At 39.6% G+C, this 21,050-nt stretch overlaps 1 protein-coding gene across 5 annotated transcripts in view; it reads left to right on the forward strand.

Moving 5' to 3' along the window:
- Window positions 1-21,050, forward strand: part of LOC128702733 (ras-related protein Rab-27A-like) — a 127,201-nt gene that overhangs the window by 47,473 nt on the left and 58,678 nt on the right. For 4 of the 5 annotated variants that reach the window (XM_070101821.1, XM_070101820.1, XM_070101823.1 and 1 more), the window contains exon 4: window positions 8,176-8,290. The exons of the other annotated variant lie outside the window; for it this stretch is intronic. In XM_070101821.1, the coding sequence (XP_069957922.1) occupies window positions 8,176-8,290 (115 nt within the window). The remainder of the gene's footprint in view (window positions 1-8,175; window positions 8,291-21,050) is intronic. 5 annotated transcript variants of the gene reach the window in all.

Genomic DNA, 21,050 nt, shown 5'->3' on the forward strand with positions numbered 1-21,050 from the left:
ACTAAATGAAGAATAAATGACACTTACCTTTATTGAAGATGCAGCAATGACTGATGAGACACTGTGTCCTGGGAGTGCCTTTTCCTCCTGAGTACTGTAGGTCCTGTTTGGTATTTTCTTCCAGAACAGGCCTTATCACACTGTGTATGTCACTACGATTCTTAAATCTCTCAAACCAACCTTTGCTGGCTCTAAATTCACCAATATGAGCACTAGTTCCAGGCATTTTCCCTGTTCACCTGGGTGTTAGTCGACTGATGTGGGTTGCATCCTGGGAGACAAGATTAAGGACCCCAATGGAAATAAGTTAGACAGTCTTCGATGACACTGACTTTTTTGGGTTATCCTGGGTGGCAAATCCTCTGGGGTTAATTGTTTCTTGGTATTCTCAATAAGCCACACCAACAACGGTGGTACAGCAGCAGCAGCAGCAGCAGACGATGCTACAGCAGCAGCAGCAGCAGCAGACGATGCTACAGCAGCAACTGACAATGTTACAGCACCAGCAGACGATGCTACAGCAGCAGCAGCAGACGATGCTACAGCAGCAACTGACGATGTTACAGCACCAGCAGACGATGCTACAGCAGCAGCAGCAGCAGCAGACGATGCTACAGCAGCAGCAGCAGACGATGCTACAGCAGCAACTGACGATGTTACAGCACCAGCAGACGATGCTACAGCAGCAGCAGACGGTACTACAGCAGCAGCAGCAGCTGACGGTGGTACAGCAGCAGCAGCAGCTGTACCACCAATAGTAGCGATGGTTGATTGGGGTTTATTATACAACCTGGCCAGCTCGGAGACAAGCACTCCACTTTCATACTTATCAATGATCTTTTTCTTCATCTCCAAAGTAATTCTCACCCTTATTGCTGTAGGGTTGGCACTAGAAGCTATCTTGGGGCCCATGGTCACTTATTTTCCAGAAAAAAATCACCAAAAACACTGTAATAATACGAAATGTTCCGATTGTATGCTTGGATGTTACCGCGGAGGCTGGCTGGTAAACAATGCCACCGGCGGAACATGTGAGCGTGGCTCAGGCCGCACATTGGACGCGTCTCGGACGAAGGGCGCTGAGCGGGTTTTTGGGCGGTATGCGAGGCAAAATTTTTGCGATCAAAGCGTCCGGTATGCGGATTGTCCGTTATGCAAGGCGTCCGGTATGCGGGGGTCCACTGTATAATGAATTTGGTATTGACTATGTATTGAGCTAGAATGAGCTATAGTACAACTGAGTTTAATCTAATAATATAAAAAAGGCACAACTCTCAATTGTAATTGCACTAAGGTGTTATATAAGTTGTTTACAAGAACTAGAGTATAACTAGATTTAAATTGACAGGATAAAATACACAAGTTAAGGTAGAAAAAGAATAATAATAAAAAAATAATAAAAATAAAAATGGCAATGACTTGGTTATAATATGCTAGTAAGATGGTAGACAGGATAATGTAAAAGTTGTAGTTGAAAATACTAGTTTCAAAAAGTATAGAATAAAAATGGGCAATAAAAAAAAGTTTACAATAAGTTTGGTCAATATAGTTTAAAGTAAAATTGGGCAATAATACAGATTTTAGAATAAAATTGGGCAATAGAGTATTTCTTAAAGTGAGGTAGAGTAATTGAGGTCAAATTATGGTTAGTTTAAAATAAATTAAGATAGAACAGTGATGTGGTGAGATGTAGAAAAGGAGATAGATTCTGTAGATATTAAACACAATTAAGACTATGAGGTAGAATGGTCATTGAATACAACAATGACAATCAAAAGTGGTTGGGGTATTGGAAATTTAGGGGGGCACAAATTTATGACAATATAACACTAACGGTGGGCTGTAGGTATTATCTGCACTTTACTCTGATTCTGTTAGTCCAGCCTCACTTAGGAATGTTTCAAGGTCATGTTCTGTAGAGATGAAGTATCTCTTCCCAGTGGGCTGTTTCCTAACTGCGATTTTTCCGTCCCTCACAAAGCACTGGTGGATTTTTTGGCATAGCGTAATTTTCTTAGACGATAAAGGAGGTTTTGTCTTGTTTTGGTAAGGTACTCATTGACGTAAACATCAGTTTTCATAGAAATAGAAATAGAAGTACAGTGCCTGCACTCTGAAGGAGGGGTGTTAATGTTGCAGTTTAAAAACTGTAGTGTAAAGCACCCTTCTGGCAAGACAGTGATGGAGTGAATGATGGTGAAAGTTTTTCTTTTTCGGGCCACCCTGCCTTGGTGGGAATCGGCCAGTGTGATAATAAAAAAAGAAACTTATGATGATGTTTTGGTCTGACTTGGACCATTAACTAGTCACACACTAACATACTGTATAGAAATATAATATAATGTATATTAAGAGTAAACTTACATATACAGCATACAACTTACTCTATATACAAAGTCACACACCAACACACGTTTATTCACGTAGCTCACTAGCACACTGCTGCTAGCGAGTAAAACAAACTGTATAAACAGGGAGGCTTTATGACACCCTCCCCCTTTTTCTGCTGGCTACTTAGCCTACAGTTAAAATGTTATACAGCCTCTCCTCACTTAACAACAGAGTTCCGTTCCTAAGACCACATTGGTAAACGAATTCGTCGCTAAGTGAGGAGCATACTATAATGGTAGTGGCTTTGTGTCAACCATCTTTGATATTGTTTTAATGTCACCTTTGCACCATTTATAACATTTTTAATATATTCTTAACCCTTTCTCGTAATATTACGGCTTGCAAGCCAGTAAAAATTCTAGCAGCTTCAGATCTGGTGGGAGAAAGCTGATAGGCCTACATGTGAGAGAATGGGTTTGTGTGCTCAGTGTGTGCAGTATAAAAAAATCAGGGAGGCCACAGTGCATTGCGGGAATGCCGATTCAGTACACCTTGTTCACCATGCCTAGTGTTAAGGAATGCCTCACTCCCCAGTGAATTGGGACTCTTCTCTTCCCAAGTGATAGTTCTAACACAGATGAAAGTGTCAGTGAAGATGAATTTCATGGTTTTGAGGAGTTTGTGACCGAAAGCAATGCCCAGGATACCAGAAATAGTGCTGAAAACCCAGACAACCCTCAACCTTCCACCTCTGGTGATGGGCTGTCTCGTTCATGTTCAGTTGTACCATGGCGAAAGAGGAAACTCGTGTTTTCCCATGTCCATGACTCAGATGTGAGCAGTGGTCATGATAGTGGTATTGATTGTGATTTCCAAGCTCTTGACTTCCAAGCTTCAATTTATATGAGACTACATGCATTCTGGTAGTATGCCATATGCTATTCCTAGGAGAAGGAGTACATCTCGGAGTACATCCTGTGGTCCTACACCAGGAACAGATAGTGAAAAGGGAAGACAGCGTGGATGGTGGAGAAGACAGTGTGGGTGGTAGGAAAGGCAGTGTGAGTGGTGGGAAAGGCAGTGTTGGTGGTGAGAAAGGTAGTGTGAGTGGTGGGAAAGGCAGCATAGGTGGTTTGGAAGGCAGCGAGGGTGGTGGGGAAGACAGTGTGTAAGTTTATTCAGGTATACATAAATACAGTTACATAGATTATCATATACAGCAGCATATGTGTAGAGAACCTGGGATAACACTAAAAAGCCAGACAAAGTAACTTATTTCTGTGTAGGTGGTGGTGGTGGGGAAGACGGTATGGGTAATGGGTAATGTTACAATTGGGATGGATAATATATGTGCGGCAGCAGGTCGTGGTGGTGGTGTAATGTGTCATGTGGCACCAGCGGCACCCCAGGCTGGTAGCCATGCTGCTGACTCAGCACATCCATAACAAAGGCCACCTTCAACCACCCACACACCACAACAATCTGCATAACCACAACAACCTGCACAACCACAACAACCTGCACAACCACAACAACCTGCACAGCTACAACCACCTGTCAATATCCAGTATCCACCAGCAGACTGCATCTGGGATTGGCAGAACGGTACCAGTTTTGTTCCCAATCCCCATCACTTTGATGAAACTCAAAGTGGAATATGACCATCTTGTACACTTCGGAACAATGCCACCAAACTACAATGTTTTTAATTATTCTTTGACAAACCCCTGGTGGAAATTATTGTCAGGGAAAGTAGCACATACTTCGATTACACCATGGCAAATAATTATTTCACCAAGATCACGCCTACACCAGTGGAAGGAGACAACTGTGGCTGAGATGTTTCCATTCCTTGCCATAATAGTACAGTACTTATGTCACATGTGTATAAGCACACAGTCATATCATACTGGTTGACAGACCGCCTAATTTCAACCCCAGCTTTCAGTGAACCGATTTCTGCTACTGTTATGTATTCTACACTTCTCAGACAAAATAAGGCCTGACAGAACGACAGGTTAAATAAGATTAGGAATGTATTTATGTACCTGAAACAAAAGTTCTTCATGTATTTTTATCCCTTCAGGAAACTTGTTATTGATGAATCTTTGATTTTGTTTGAAGGTAGACTGTCCTTCAAGCAGTATCAACCAAGTTGTTTGTACTTTGTGATTGCTACAGTGGTCTTGTGTTGGATATAATTGTGCACACTGAAAGTAATACATTGTACATTGAAAGATACTAGGAAGTTATTGAGTATCTCTGCACACATAAAACAAAACACCCACAAAAATGCAGAGACACTCGTTTTATGTGTGAGGAGTGTAAAAGAGCACTGTGCATAATACCATGTTTCAAAGAGTCCCACAAACTGTGTCCAGTGACTATATGAGTGTATATATATTATAGAACAATAGTAATAAACAACTTTTTAATTGTTGGTTTGTGTAAACAAGTTTTGTAAACAATATACGTAATGATAATATTTGTCCGGTTATTGTGTTGCATACAGTTAGTGGATATACATGTATATACATTATGCATTATATTGGTCTCACAGGCCACAAAAGTTACTTGAAAAAAATAAAATGTTAGACAAGAAAAGAAAAATAGAATAAAAGTTAAAATAATATTACTATGTGAGCTGCAGTTGCTGATGTTGCCGTCAGCAGTTCACATTCTTTCAGCTTTTCGCCTCTATATCTCGGTAACTACTGATCGTAAAAAAAAAAAAAATCTTTTATGACGCACACTGAAGATTTTGGTAAGAATTTTTTTTTTTTTTTAACATTTTTCGACAATGAGAGCAAGGTTGTGAGCACAGGTCTCGACAGTGAAAGGGTTAAGGATATGGATGGTCCACACTTTCTGTAAAATAATAATTTGATGGCTTTCTGGCTCAAACTTGTAATTTCTGCCAAATGAGTGTATTTAGGCTCATACATAACAACTGTACGAGTGCAAAAATGCTGTATATGACATTGCATTGCGTTTCACCATGCCATGTTTTTTGGTGTTTGCATCCTCTGAAGTGTTCTAGTTTATGGTAGTGAATTTGCAACAGATATGTTATGCTGAGTTATTGCCTTCTAAACTGGAGCATAAAAATTTAATTTTTTCAAATGAATTTTTCCTTCCTCCACTACTTCCTCTGTGCTCTGGTTCCCTGAATTGAGCCTGAATACCTTCCATCCCCCCCCCACATGTGCTGTATAATCCTATGGGTTTAGTGCTCCCCCATGATTATAATAATAATCCACTAATTCCTCTACTACTTCCACCATCCAGGTTAGGTTTTTTTTTACTAATTATTAATACTACAATTACCACCACTACTCCCTCTACTACTACTGCTACTATCTTTGTTAGGTTTTTACCACTATTACTATCTCCACCATCACTGTCCTCTACTTCACCCACCACCACCACTACTGTCCTCTACTTCAGCTGCCACTACCACCACTACTGTCCTCTGCTTCAACCACCACCACCACTACTATCCTCTACTTCACCCACCACTACTGTCCTCTACTTCACCCACCACTACTGTCCTCTACTTCACCCACCACTACTATCCTCTACTTCACCCACCACTACTATCCTCTACTTCACCCACCACTACTATCCTCTACTTCACCCACCACTACTGTCCTCTACTTCACCCACCACTACTATCCTCCACTTCACCCACCACTACTATCCTCTACTTCACCCACCACTACTGTCCTCTACTTCACCCACCACTACTGTCCTCTACTTCACCCACCACTACTATCCTCTACTTCACCCACCACTACTGTCCTCTACTTCACCCACCACTACTATCCTCTACTTCACCCACCACTACTGTCCTCTACTTCACCCACCACTACTATCCTCTACTTCACCCACCACTACTGTCCTCTACTTCACCCACCACTACTGTCCTCTACTTCACCCACCACTACTGTCCTCTACTTCACCCACCACTACTATCCTCTACTTCACCCACCACTACTGTCCTCTACTTCACCCACCACTACTATCCTCTACTTCACCCACCACTACTGTCCTCTACTTCACCCACCACTACTATCCTCTACTTCACCCACCACTACTGTCCTCTACTTCACCCACCACTACTATCCTCTACTTCACCCACCACTACTGTCCTCTACTTCACCCACCACTACTATCCTCTACTTCACCCACCACTACTATCCTCTACTTCACCCACCACTACTGTCCTCTACTTCACCCACCACTACTATCCTCCACTTCACCCACCACTACTATCCTCTACTTCACCCACCACTACTGTCCTCTACTTCACCCACCACTACTGTCCTCTACTTCACCCACCACTACTATCCTCTACTTCACCCACCACTACTGTCCTCTACTTCACCCACCACTACTATCCTCCACTTCACCCACCACTACTGTCCTCTACTTCACCCACCACTACTATCCTCTACTTCACCCACCACTACTGTCCTCTACTTCACCCACCACTACTGTCCTCTACTTCACCCACCACTACTGTCCATGGTATCACTGGAGTTTCCAGTTCCCTACAAAGACAAGATGGTTGCTCCAGAGGGAGGTACTCATTTATAACATTTTACCATTGCTAGCAGCCATACATTCCATCCATTCTGAATATTCATGTCACTGATATGTAAAAGGAAATAGTACAGTGGAACCTCGGTCTTTGAACTCAGTTGGTTCCTAGGTGATGTTTCAACTGCGAAAAGTTCAATGTCTGAAACAGTATTTGCAAGGTTTTAATTATTATCCTCACACACTGGACGATGATCAACTGACACTTCCAAAAGTCTCTGAGAATTAGGTCAGTGTCAGAAGTCACTTCAAAGCACTTTTGGAACAGGGATTTCATATAAAATTTTTTACAACCGATTTGTAAACAAGGTGGCATATTTGAACTTCATAAAAATGTTCTAAGACTGGGTCAGTTTTTCTGAACAAAATTGTGTGTTGGAGGTCTGGTACGTTTGAGCTCTGAGGTTCCACTGTTTATATTGTAGTAGTCGATATTGATGATTTTTTACTTATAAAGGTAATCATTATTTTCTATTACAGGTTTTTGAATATATCATATGTTTATATTCTATAATTTTGATTCACATAAGTATATATTTTTTTTTTCAAAGCATGAATTTATTAGATTGTACACATAAGCATGGACATAGCAGACAAGAGGTATACTCTTTGTGAAGATCTGGTATATTGCTATGCTTTAGATTATACTAACTTATCGTTTACAAGGCATACCTTGAATATATTTACCTATATAAAGTTTGCTATAGTTTTTGCTCTCACAATTCCCTGTATATACAAAGAGATCTTTTTATTTCATCTTATGCTAGACGAACTGCATGTTTCCTGAAGTTAACATAGCACAAATAATTTATGCTTTTTGCAAGTTATGAGTAATACAGCACTTTACAGTATGAGGTGTATTTTTATTGCTTGGTTCTCTCATTAACCCACGTGATGCAGAAATATGTGATGCAAGATCAGCCAGTGAGAAATTTGTTTCATAAGCATGCTAAATGATGCAAAGAATTTGTAGCTCAAATCTTGAATATTGCATTCACTAAAGAAAATTTGTCTAACTATATCAGCCATGTCCAACCAAGGCAGTGTGACCTAAAGAAGGAATCTCCTTCACCATTGCTCAGTCAATAGCTGTCTTGCCAGAAGTGTACAGCTATCACATCTTTAGTGTGCATTTTCTGAGGCATCAGGTATTTCTGTGAAGCGCTCCTGCATTTTATAGTGCTACATCGAGCACAAGTATAGTAAAAGTTCTTGCTTACTAATGCACCATCATTTTTGTAGGTTTCGTAGCTTAACTACAGCATTTTATCGGGATGCCATGGGCTTCCTACTACTGTTTGATTTGACTAATGAACAGTCCTTCCTCGATATTAGAAGTTGGCTGGAACAGCTGAAGGTATGACTAGAAATATTAATTTTCACTGGATATTTTTTTTAGTTTAATAAATTATTGTTAATTTTTCTCTTTCGTAATTTCCTTGTATCTCTAGTAAAGCTGGAATAGTTTGTTAATAGTTACACTACTGGATTACTAATTGATTCTTCTTGAAAATGTATTTATACTTACATAGTTTTACTTAAGTATTTTTAATTTCAGGATATATTTTCACATCACTGGGAATCTTCCGAAATAGTATCTTACTCTTTTGTCTGTAATTTTTTGGCTACAAGATATATAGTCACAGTTATCCTAACTGCCTTCCTTCTAGTCCTTGTAATAATGCCAGCTGGATCTTTCCTTGTTATATACTTTATCTCTCACTTGTTGAATGTGACTGACCTGTCTCTATACTTGTCTTTGACAACTGTGCGATCAGGATTCTGTGTATGTGATGTTAGATGTCATATCTCTTGATATTTAGAAAAAATGTATTCTACATTTGAGTTCTTTAATGTTCTATTTTCAGTATTGCATGTGGTCCTTATTACACATAAAAGTGTTATCCCATGCTCAGTTTGTGATCTGTGTTCATGCACTGTATTGCTTACATGCATGTAATCCTTTGTGTATTTTTAAAAAAATTATACACCACATATGACCAATTTAATCAAGGGGGGTTGGGTAGCTTTATTACACTTAGACTGTATCAGTGCTACATTCATATTTTCCAATATCCGATCTCAGTCAGCATTTTATACCCCTTGTAAATATATGTTATTTAATACATCAGTTTCACTGTAAGAAGTGATTCAAAGAAGGAACTATCACCATTGTTCAAATCATAGCTGTCTTGTCCAGAAGTGCATTATCATCAACAGTCATACGATTCATGGAACTGCAGCATCCCCCATCCAGCCCTCAAGGCATTTTGAAATTTAGGTTACAGGAGGGCCCTGCTTATACAGCAGGTTGGGTTCCAGGCTACAGCTGTAAAGCGAAAATTGCTGTAAAATGAATCATAATAATTGTTCATTTTCAAATGCATATAAAAGCCTGAATACATGTTTACGTTATCATACACATGTATTAACCACTTCGGCGTCGGTGCTGTAATATTATAGCTTTGAAGCCAGTGTTGGTCCCATAATACTATGCCAAAATTCTAGCAGCTTCAAATCTTGTGCAGAAGAAAGCTATTAGGCCCACATAAGAGAGAATGGGTCTGCATGGTCAGTGTGTGTGGTATAAAAAAGAATTCTGCAGCAGGCAGTGCATAATGAGAAAAACTGCAACTGTGTTTTTGGTGTAAAACACCAACTTTGTGGTGTATTTTCTTATTGTATTTATGGTTCTATTCTCGTTTTCTTGGCATTATTTGGGTCTAATATGCATTCATGAATGTGCTGAGATTATTTATACAATTATTGCAATTATGCAGTAGTTTGAATAACAGTAAATCATCTATTTTTTGTGTAAAAATTCAAAATGAAAAGCAAGCATAATATAAGACGGGTCTGGAGACATGACTAATGAACAGAGAAAATGTTATTTTAGTTCCAGGAATGTCTGCATTATTTATTCTGGCCCCTATTTTGAAATTGGCCTTGAATTTTGTGTGAAATTGGCCAAATTAATGATTTCTGATCACTTTTTTGCATAGTTAAAATAGGTAAATGAGCTGTTTCTTGTACTCACCTGATAGAATAAAAGGAGTTCTAGCAAAATAGCTATTAGTTTGGTGAGAAGTCATTTCAGCACTACCTGCTGATAAAACATTGCTAATCCAAATTTATCACGGCCGTAATTACAGGAAGTGGGGAAAATTGGCATGTGCAAAAAAAATGGCACAGAATGTGAAAATTGGAACGGCTATGTTTGTTCGGCACCCGATTATGTGTTTGTGAGCAGATGCAAAAAATTGGCGAATTTTCTGGTTGTGAACTGATTTGTTCATTTTCAAAGCATTCATGACCAGAGGTTCCACTGTACCTTTACTTTTGCCTCTCTTCACTTCCTGTTTTTTTCTCTTTTTGTCACTAAACTACCCCCCTACTTTCTACTGCCACTATTTCTTCTACTTCCACTACCTACCTATCACTACCACTACTTCCTCTACTTCCTCACTCTTTTCTGTTAGTGTGACTTTGTAAATGGGCCAAGTCAGACTTGAAACATTGTTGTAAGTTTCTCTTGCCTGTTTGTGGGTTCTTTGTGTAATGGAATTGGCTTCAAATAGGACTCAAAGTTGGTGAAATTGCAGATGTGTGAAATGTGTCCAGACTGCTAACTTTGTGCTTGCATAATTCTATACATTTTCAATCATATTTCATATTTTTGGTGCCATTACCTCAATACAAAAATTCTATACCATTTCCAAAGATTTTTTTTTTTTAAATGTGGACACTGTGAGCACTTTTGATTTCAGGGGTCTGAATAGTGAAAGGGTTAAGTACGTAGTTTTAAACTGTTGAAGAATGAGTGAGTGTACTGTCTGACACTAAATTAGGCAGTAAGGTATCTATCTACCTGTGAAGTAATATTGGTACCAATGCTCTTATATGGGTGTGAAGCTTGGTTTGTAAATGCTGCAGTGAGGAGGCGGCTGGAGGTAGTGAAGATGTCCAGTCTAAGGGCAGTGTGTGGTGTAAATGTGTATTATGCAGAGAATTTGGGCACGATTGGCCTGAGATGCCTGGTCAGCATAGAATGCGTCTTAACACTCGTGCACCATTTAAAAAAAATCTGGGATCACTTAGTTCCTTATGGGAGTGCCAGTTAAAATGAGCACCAGCTAGAGCAAACAGTGTGGAAAACACCAAGGATTCACTGATGTAATGTCGTATTAACACTCCCCTTTTAAGAGGAAAGTGATGTTGACCCCAAGTTTAGGGTCTGTCTGTATCTATATGTCTCTGTCTCTGTCTGCCTGTCCCTGTCTACCTGTCTGTCTACCTGTCTCTGTCTCTGCCTATCTCTTCTTATCTCTGTCTCACAGGTACACATAAATACAATTATACATAGTGTAAATTACCTAGGATAACCTAAAAAAATCCGAAGTGCTATACTGTGCTTGTAGATATAACGCATAAGAATACCTGTTGGTTCATAGTGGCACTCTCTCTGAGACAGAGAGAGAGACAAGCAGAGAGAAAGAGAGACAAGCAGACAGGACAGAGAGACATTACAGAGAGACAGGACAGAGAGACAGGACAGAGAGACAGGATAGAGAGACAGGACAGAGAGACAAGACAGACAGAGAGAGAGAGAGAGACAAGACAGAGAGACAGATAAGCAGAGACAGAGATGCTGAGGCTCATCAAATGTCATCCCTTATCTCATCTCTGCAGCCTCGCAGGTGCCCATCAAATATCATCCCTTATCTCATCTTATCACGGCCCTCCGGGATGCTTGTCACTGACATCATGCTTCAAGGGAACTTCTTCTTTCTTCTTCTTTCTTCATCTTCCTTCTTCTTCTGTCATCTTCCTTCATCTTCCTTCTTCTTCCTTCTTCCTTCTCCTTCCTTCTTCCTCCTCCTTCTTCTTCCTTCTTTCTTCTTCTTGTAAAGTAAAAGGACACAAGTGCAACTAATGTGACATTTATTGTGGCAATGTTTCGCTCTCCAGGAGCTTTATCAAGCCATTACAAACAACACATGGACACAGAGGGTATATAAAGGCTCAGAGTGAGGTGCAATACTAGTGAGGTACCATTTCGATGTTCACTAGTGGTAGTAGTAGTAGTAGTGGTAGTGACAAAAGTAATACAATATAGTAGAGCAATTAATTCGTACATGAGTAAAAGGATATAAAAGCTATTACTTGGGTAACATAAAAATAGGTTGGACAAATGTAGACTGGAAAGAGGCAGCTGGTTTCAGTGTTCACTCTCTGTAATGTGCTTTGTGTAGTAAAACAAGAGAGACTATGTGATGGCAGGGTTTACTGTTTTCAGGAGGATTCTTGCTAAGACTTCAGAGATGGTGAAGCTGCCGTTGTTTTGTTCAATTGTATTTGAAACAGTGATCAGTGCTGATTCGAGGCACTTGCGTCTGCGGAAAATAATTGGGCGTCTTCTTCTTCCTTCTTTTTCCTTCTTCTTTTATACTCCAGTATATCCAAAACATTGCTGGGACCTATAAATACGTTGTACATATTCCTAGACAATAGTAAATGACCAAGACAGGTGTAAATGTCTACCTGTCAATGTGTTTGTGACAATTTGAGTACAATTTCAGTACCTAATACATGTATTAGTGTCAGAACAAAGATTGGTTAAGAAATGACAAGAACTACTATAAATTGTAATTATCAGAACATAAAAATTATATAAAATAATATAAAAATGAGAAAAAAAGGTATATCGGCAACACTTCTGCAAGTGGCAGGACTCGATGTTGTTGTCAGGTGAGCATTAAGTGCCAACTTTGCAGTCTCATATCTCAGTAAATACTGACCCTATTTTTTTTATTTTAATCCTGTAACACTTAGAAAAATTTTCTCTTTACAGTGGAACCTTGACTTACGAGTGCCCCAACATATGAGTTTTTTGAGATACGAGCCGTCAATTGGTCGATTTTTTGCTCTGAGTTACGAGCCAACATTTGAGTTACGAGCCAGCTCCCCCCCACTTTTCCCTCAACCCAAAACCTGGACACTTCTCTTGTTTATCTATGATTTCATGCTTTAATTCCATGGAAATCATTCTCTTTTTCTTACCAGCACTGTCCTTTACAATTACTTTCTTAGGACCCATGGTTAGAAAAGTGAAATTTGGCCAAATGACTGTCAAAAATGTAAGCAAATCAGGAGAGAACTGTTTACACTGTGAGGTAAACAGTGCACTGAGTTGACTTTGCTCTGAAGCTCTCGTTGTTATAATAATGTACTATTATTATTAATTTAGGGAACTGAGGCTCTATTGTTATTGTAATAATTATTATAACTATCATTATTGATAATAATTTAGGGAACTGAAGCCCCTCACCAGCGTCAAGGTTCCTTGATGCTGGTGAGGGGCTCTTGATCTAGGGAATTGGATGTGCTCTAGTTCCCTAAATTAATAATAATAATAATAATAATAATAAAAATGGAAATCATCATCATTTTCTTCTCAGCACTGTCCTTTACACTTACTTTCTTAGGACCCATGGTTAGAAAAGGGAAATTTGGCCAAATGACTGTCAAAAATGTAAGCAAATCAGGAGAGAACTGCTCCCACAGCTAGGTAAACAGTGCACTGAGTTGACTTCATTCTGAAGCTCTCGTTATAATAATGTATTATTATTATTAATTTAGGGAACTGAAGCTCTATCGTTATTGTAATAATTATTATAATAATTATTATTGATAATTTAGGGAACTGAAGCTCTATCATTATAATTATTATTATTATTTTTATTATTATTATTATTAATATTATTAATAATTTAGAGAACTTGAGCACATATCCAGTTCCCTACATTAACCCTTTGAGGGTCGACAGGCCCTCTCCGAAACTCGTTCTCAGGGTCGGCCAAATTTCAAAAAAAAAAAATTATTTTTTCTTATGAAAAAATAGAGTTTTTTTTCTAAATATTATAGGCTAAACAAAAAAAATTTACCGTCAATACTTACTGAGATATGGAGGCATGAAGTTTGCCAAAATTGAACAACATCTGATAACATCGCCGACTACCGTCACCCGGTATTTTTCTATTTACTTTTTTATGTACTATTTTCAATTATTTTTAAATTTTTCTTTTTCTGAGTAACTTTTATGGCCTCTGAGGCTAACATGATCAGTATTTTGTAAGTTATTTCTTTTTCAATACTACACAATAAGGGCGTAAACACTGTTGTCATTATTTTGTTTATAGAAAATATTTACACAAACAAACGATATGAAATGTTGCTTATTACTATTTTTTTACATTTTATATACACATATACAGTCACAGGGAATGTTTCTAGAAGTTCTGCAGCCTGTGGAACTCTTTGAAACATGGTGTCATGCACAGTGGTGTTTTACATTCCTCACACATAAAACGAATGTCTCTGCGTTGTTGTGGGCATTTTTTTGTATGTGAACAGACGTAACACCTCTTCTGAGCCTTTTTCTTGAAAGCAGTAGCAGGCACTTTTACCAGGAAGTGATCACCATGCTTCAGACGAGCAGGTAGTTGTTGATAATTTGGTGGGCGGTCAATTGCAGGTGCTGTTCCTTGGTACTTGAATACTATTTGTCTGATGACAGACAAACAGAATTTGCCATACTGTGGTTTGTTTCTGGTCCTCATCTTATACATATTATAAGCATTGAGCATGGAAATGTCCAGAAGATGGAAAAACAGTTTGATGTACCACTTATAACTCTTGCGAACACAATCAGCAAACCCAGTCTGCATGTCACATTTGTCCACTGAACGCATGTTGAAGGTGTAATCAATCACAGCTGCAGGTTTTAGAATGGGTTCATTGCTCTCTCTATGCTGCCTGCCACTGTCTGCCATTTCATTAGGGTGAACTGATGACAACAGTGTGACATCTCGTTTGTCATGCCACCGAAATGCCATGATGTCATTGGCAGCAAACGCCTGCACCTCACCTCTACGAGTGCCAGTGTCAAACCTGGGCATATGTTTCCGATTTGCACGCACTGTGCCACACACATCTGTCATGTTCACTCGCAAAAAATCACTGAGTGAGGGGCTTGTGTACCAGTTATCTGTATATAATATATGCCCCTTACCAAGGTATGGTTCTATCATTGTTCTAACCACATCACCTGAGATGCCCAATAACTTCCTGGTATTTTGCAATGTATAACTTCCAGTGTACACAATAATATCCAATACCAGACCACTGTAACAATCACAAAGCACAAACAACTTTATATCAAAGCGTTTCCTCTTGCTTGGTATGTACTGCTTGAAAGAGAGTCTTCCTTTGAACAGAATCAAAGACTCGTCAATTACAAGCTTCCTGAAGGGATAAAAATGCGTACTGAATTTCTCTTTCAGATACACAAACATATTCCTAATCTTATATAACCTGTCAGTTCTGTCAGGCCTGGTTTTGTCTGAGAAATGAAGCATACGTAACATTTGCACAAATCGATTCACTGGCATTATATCACTGAAACCTGGGGTTGCAATCAGGCGGTCTGTTGACCAGCATGATTTCACTTTGTGCTTATACACATGTGGCATAAGCATTATTGTGGCAAAGAAAAGATACATCTCAGCCACAGTTGCCTCCTTCCACTGGTGTAGACGTGATTTTGGTGAAAGTAATGTGTTTGCCATGGTGTACTCGTAGTATGTGTTGCTTTCCATGACAATACTTTCCATCAGTGGTTCATCAACAAATAACTCGAAACATTCCAGTTCAGTGGCATTGTTCCCAAGTGTACAAGATGGCCGTATTCCACTTTGGCTGTCATCAAACTGGTGGGCATTTGGAACAAAATTGACAGCTTCCTGCCAATCCCAGGTGCAGTCTGCTAGTGGGTACTGGACAATGACAGGTGGTTGTGGTTGTGGAGGCTGGTGTGGTGGGTGGGTGGGGGATGGTGGCCTTTGTTGTAGATCAGCTGAGGCAGCGGCGTGGGTGGCAGCGTGTGTGGCAGCGTGGGTGGCAGCATGGCCCACTGCTGGTGCCTCACCGCCGGCACCACTACCACCACGCACATTTTCCATCCCAATTGCAACAGTATCATCGTCATTTTCACTCTTTGTTCCTGTTGTACAGCCACGGGATGTACTCCGAGATGCACTCCTTCCCCTTGGAATAGCATATGGCACACTACCAGAGCGCATATATCGTCGTATATACTGACGCTTCACTGGGGAATATTGCACTTCACTATCACTACTGGAACTAGTTTGAAGAGCTTGTAGTTCATATTCACTATCACTATCATCACCCATGCTCTCATCTGAGTCTGGGATTTGGGAAAATAAAAGTTTCCTCTTGGATTCTGGTACAACTGAACGTGAACAAGACGGCCCAGCACCAGAGGTGGAAGGCTGAGGGTCGTCTGGGTTTTCCTCACTATTACCGACATTATGGTCATTAGTTTCGGTCAAAACTTCACCAAAACCTTGAAACTCATCTTCACTGGCACTTCCATCTGTATTAGAACTGTCACTGGGGAACAAAAGTGTCCCAATTCGCCGAGGAGTGAGGAGCTTCGTACAGCGAGGCATGGTGGACATTGTTTACTAAGATGGCGTTCCCACAATGCACCACTGGGTCCCAGATTTTTTTCTAGCACGCACACCGACCACACAGACCCATTCTCTCACATGTAGGCCTACCAGCCTTTTCCCGCGAGATTTGACGGCGCTAGAATTTGTGCATACTAGTACGTCAAAAACCCCTGCGCGTAAGACGTACTAGTACGTCCGAAACCCTCAAAGGGTTAAGAGCCCCTTACCAGCATCAAGGTTCCTTGACACTGGTGAGGGTCTCTTGATCTAGGGAATTGGATATATGCTCTTGTTCCCTAAATTAATAATAATAATAGTAATAATAATAATGACAGAGCTTGAGTTCTCTAAATTATCAATAATAATAATAAATAATAATATTATTTTTATTGCAATGATGATAGAGCTTGTTCCCTAAATTAATAGTAATAATAACAATAATTATTATAACAATAGAGCTTCAGTTCCCTAAATTATCAATGATAATAATAATTATTATTATTATTTTACAATAACGATAGAGCTTCAGTTCCCCAAAGTAATAATAATAATAATAATAATAATAATGTACATAATATGTACGTAATAATTCAGAATCTTGCCGCTAGTTTGCGCAGCTGATGTTTACATCACTGTCGAAGCAGTTCTCTCTTGATTTGCTTACAATTTTGACAGTCATTTCGCCAAATTTCGCTTTTCTAAGCGTGGGTCCTAAGGAAATAAGTATAAAGGACAGTGCTGAGAAGAAAAAGATGATGATTTCCATGGAATTAACTCATGAAATCATAGATAAACATATGCAAGGTGCATGAGTTGTGGATTTAGCCAGACAATACTAGTGCAGTACATCTACTATATGTACCCCTCAAGGAAGGTTCCTTGATGTTGGTGAGAGGCTCTTGATTTAAGGAATTGGGTCTGTGCTCCAGTTCCCTGAATTAAGCCTGAATGCCTTCCACATCCCCCCCCCAGGCTCTGTATAATCCTCCGGGTTTAGCGCTTCCCCCTTGATTATAATAATAATAATAATTTACTATATGTACGATACTAAAGCAGCAGGATTCGTTAAAAGCTATAGTGCCAGCCAAGGGCGTTACAATGACGTCTAAGCTGTGAACCTCTGTCCATGAAAAGATGGAGAAGTTGCTGCTGACGTGGTTGAGAGAGAAGCAGCTCGCAGGAGATACCGTATCAGTTATGTTCAGTGATTAAACAAAACAAATTGTATCAGTTATGTTCAATGTATAAGTACATACAGTAGACCCCCGGTATTCGATGGCATCGGTATTCGATAAATCCGGTATTCGATGCATTATTTCGCAAAAATTTTACCTCGGTATCCGATTGAAAACCCGGTATTCGATACGATTCGTATGAGACGTGTCCATGTGTGGCCTGAACTGCCCCTTGTGTGCAAGTGTTTACAAGCCAGCCAGTGTGTGCGCATCTAAGGATACATTCGGTACATTCCATATTATCCATATTATCACTGTTTTTGGTGCTTCTTTCTGCAAAATAAGTCACCATGGGCTCCAAGAAAGCTTCTAGTGCCAACCCTTCGAGAAAAAAGGTGCTAATGACTATTGAAATGAAGAAAGAGCTAATTGCAAAGTACGAGAGTGGAGTGCGTGTGTCGGAGCTGGTCAGGTTGTATAATAAACCCCAATCAACCATCTCTACTATAGTGACCAGGAAAACGGCAATCAAGGAAGCTGTTCTTGCAAAAGGTGCAACTGTGATTACGAAACAGCGACCGCAAGTGTTAGAAAATGTTGAGAGACTGTTATTGGTGTGGATAAATGAAAAACACATAGCAGGAGATAGCATCTCTCAAGCGATCATTTGTGAAAAGGCTAGGCAGTTGCATGACAATTTGGTAAAGAAATTGCCTGCAACTAGTGGTGATGTGAGTGAATTTAAGGCCAGCAAAGGTTGGTTTGAAAGATTTAAGAATTGTAGTGGCATACACAGTGTGGTAAGGCATGGTGAGGCTGGTCCTAGTGGCATTAAAAGAAGAAGGGAAGTAACCCCGGAAAAGGACTTGCTACCTCAAGTCCTAATGGAAGGGGATTCCCCTTTTAAACACTAACACTTCTCCCCTCCTCCCATCCCGTCAATCATCACCAGATCTTCATTAAAGGTAAGTGTCAATTATTTTATTGTTATTGTAATTATTCTATTGCATTAAACTTAATATTTCATGTAGTAAAATTTTTTTTTTCATACTTTTGGGTGTCTTGCACGGATTAATTTGATTTCCATTGTTTCTTATGAGGAAAATTGATTCGGTTTTCGATATTCGATGAGCTCTCAGGAGCGGATTAATATCGAATACCGGGGGTCCACTGTATACACTTTATATAAACAGTTTATTATTTCTTTACATTCTGTAGTATATTATGATTTATTATGTGTTTATATACGATATTTTCAGCATTTTCCTTAGAAAAATAGTGATCTATTGCAGTTAGCCTCAAAAATACTCTGTTTTCTCTTACAATAAGAGCACGGGAAGATACTCTCAGTATATACACACAGGAAATGGCGGACAGATTTGCCGCTGCCTCTGCCACTGTATTATGGCCTATTTTATTAATTCTAGAGTATATATCATGTTTCTGTGTTAATTATATTGTTTATTATGTCATATTAGATGAATTGTGATAGACAAAGTAGCCATATAGTTGATAATAGCGTCATATTCAAGTATTTTTTCTGGGCTCTCCAGAGTTCAGGAATGGATTAATGGCTTTTCATTTAATTTAAATGAGGAAAATTAATTTGATATACGAGTAAATTGAGTTATGAGCTAGCTCCTGGAACGGATTAAACTCGTAAGTCAAGGTTCCACTGTATTTCAATAAATTTTTTTTTTTATTTTTCAAAATATTCGAGGCACTAGGTGAGAGAATGTATATATATATATATATATATATATATATATATATATATATATATATATATCTTTCTTTCTTTCAACACACCGGCCGTATCCCACCGAGGCGGGGTGGCCCAAAAGGAAAAACGAAAGTTTCTCCTTTTACATTTAGTAATATATACAGGAGAAGAGGTTACTAGCCCCTTGCTCCCGGCATTTTAGTTGCCTCTTACAACACGCATGGCTTACGGAGGAAGAATTCTGTTCCACTTCCCCATGGAGATAAGAGGAAATAAACAAGAACAAGAACTAGAAAGAAAATAGAAGAAAACCCAGAGGGGTGTGTATATATGTGCTTGTACATGTATGTGTAGTGTGACCTAAGTGTAAGTAGAAGTAGCAAGACGTACCTGAAATCTTGCATGTTCATGAGACAGAAAAAAGGACACCAGCAATCCTACCATCATGTAAAACAATTACAGGCTTTCGTTTTACACTCACTTGGCAGGACGGTAGTACCTCCCTGGGCGGTTGCTGTCTACCAACCTACTACCTATAATATATATATATATATATATATATATATATATATATATATATATACACACACACCTACCATCCGACTTACGACCTGCTTGACATACGTCCACTCGACTTACGACTGTGTATCTGGCAGCTGGGCTGGGCCAGCTGATGCACACCGCTGTACAATAATTGACGATACTCGCGGCGGCGTTGCCCAGCGGTGAGAGTAGCCACTCTTATTTTGGCAAAGATGGGAATGTATGAAAGTATAGTAGTACCAACACTCTTATATGGGTGTGAAGCTTGGGTTGTGAATGCAGCAGCGAGGAGATGGTTGGAAGCAGTGGAGATGTCCTGTCTAAGGGCAATGTGTGGTGTAAATATTATGCAGAAAATTCAGAGTGTGGAAATTAGGAGAAGGTGTGGAGTTAATAAAAGTATTAGTGAGAGGGCTGAAGAGGGGTTGTTGAGGTGGTTTGGTCATTTAGAGAGAATGGATCAAAGTAGAATGACATGGAGAGCATTTAAATCGGTAGGAGAAGGAAGACGGGGTAGGGGTCGTCCTCGAAAAGGTTGGAAGGAAGGGGTAAGGGTGGTCTTATGGGCGAGGGGCTTGGACTTCCAGCAGGCGTGCATGAGCGTGTTCAATAGGAGTGAATGGAGATGAATGGTATTTGGGACCTGACAATCTGTTGGAGTGTGAGGAGGGTAATATTTAGTGAAGGGATTCAGGGAAACCGGTTATTTTTATATAGCCGAACTTGAGTCCTAGAAATGGGAAGTACAATGCCAACACTCTAAAGGAGGGGTTTCGGGATATTAGCAGTTTGGGGGGATATGTTGTGTATCTTTATACGTATATGCTTCTAAACTGTTGTGTTCTGAGCACCTCTGCAAAAACAGTGATTATGTGTGAGTGAGGTGAAAGTGTTGAATGATGATGAAAGTATTTTCTTTTTGGGGATTTTCTTTCTTTTTTGGGTCACCCTGCCTCTGTGGGAGACGGCCGACTTGTTGAAAAAAAAAAAAAAACTCGCGGCGGCAATGTGTCATGCAGGCAGCATCAGTTTGAGTAACCCTGCCCTATCAGCAGCATCATACTGTATTAACTGGACAGTAAATTTCACCATGGCCCTTAAGATGAAGTCTGAATCTTGCACTGGAGATTGTGGCAAGAAAGG

This window comes from Cherax quadricarinatus, chromosome 79 (assembly GCF_038502225.1).
Source record: "Cherax quadricarinatus isolate ZL_2023a chromosome 79, ASM3850222v1, whole genome shotgun sequence".
Lineage (NCBI taxonomy): Eukaryota > Metazoa > Arthropoda > Malacostraca > Decapoda > Parastacidae > Cherax > Cherax quadricarinatus.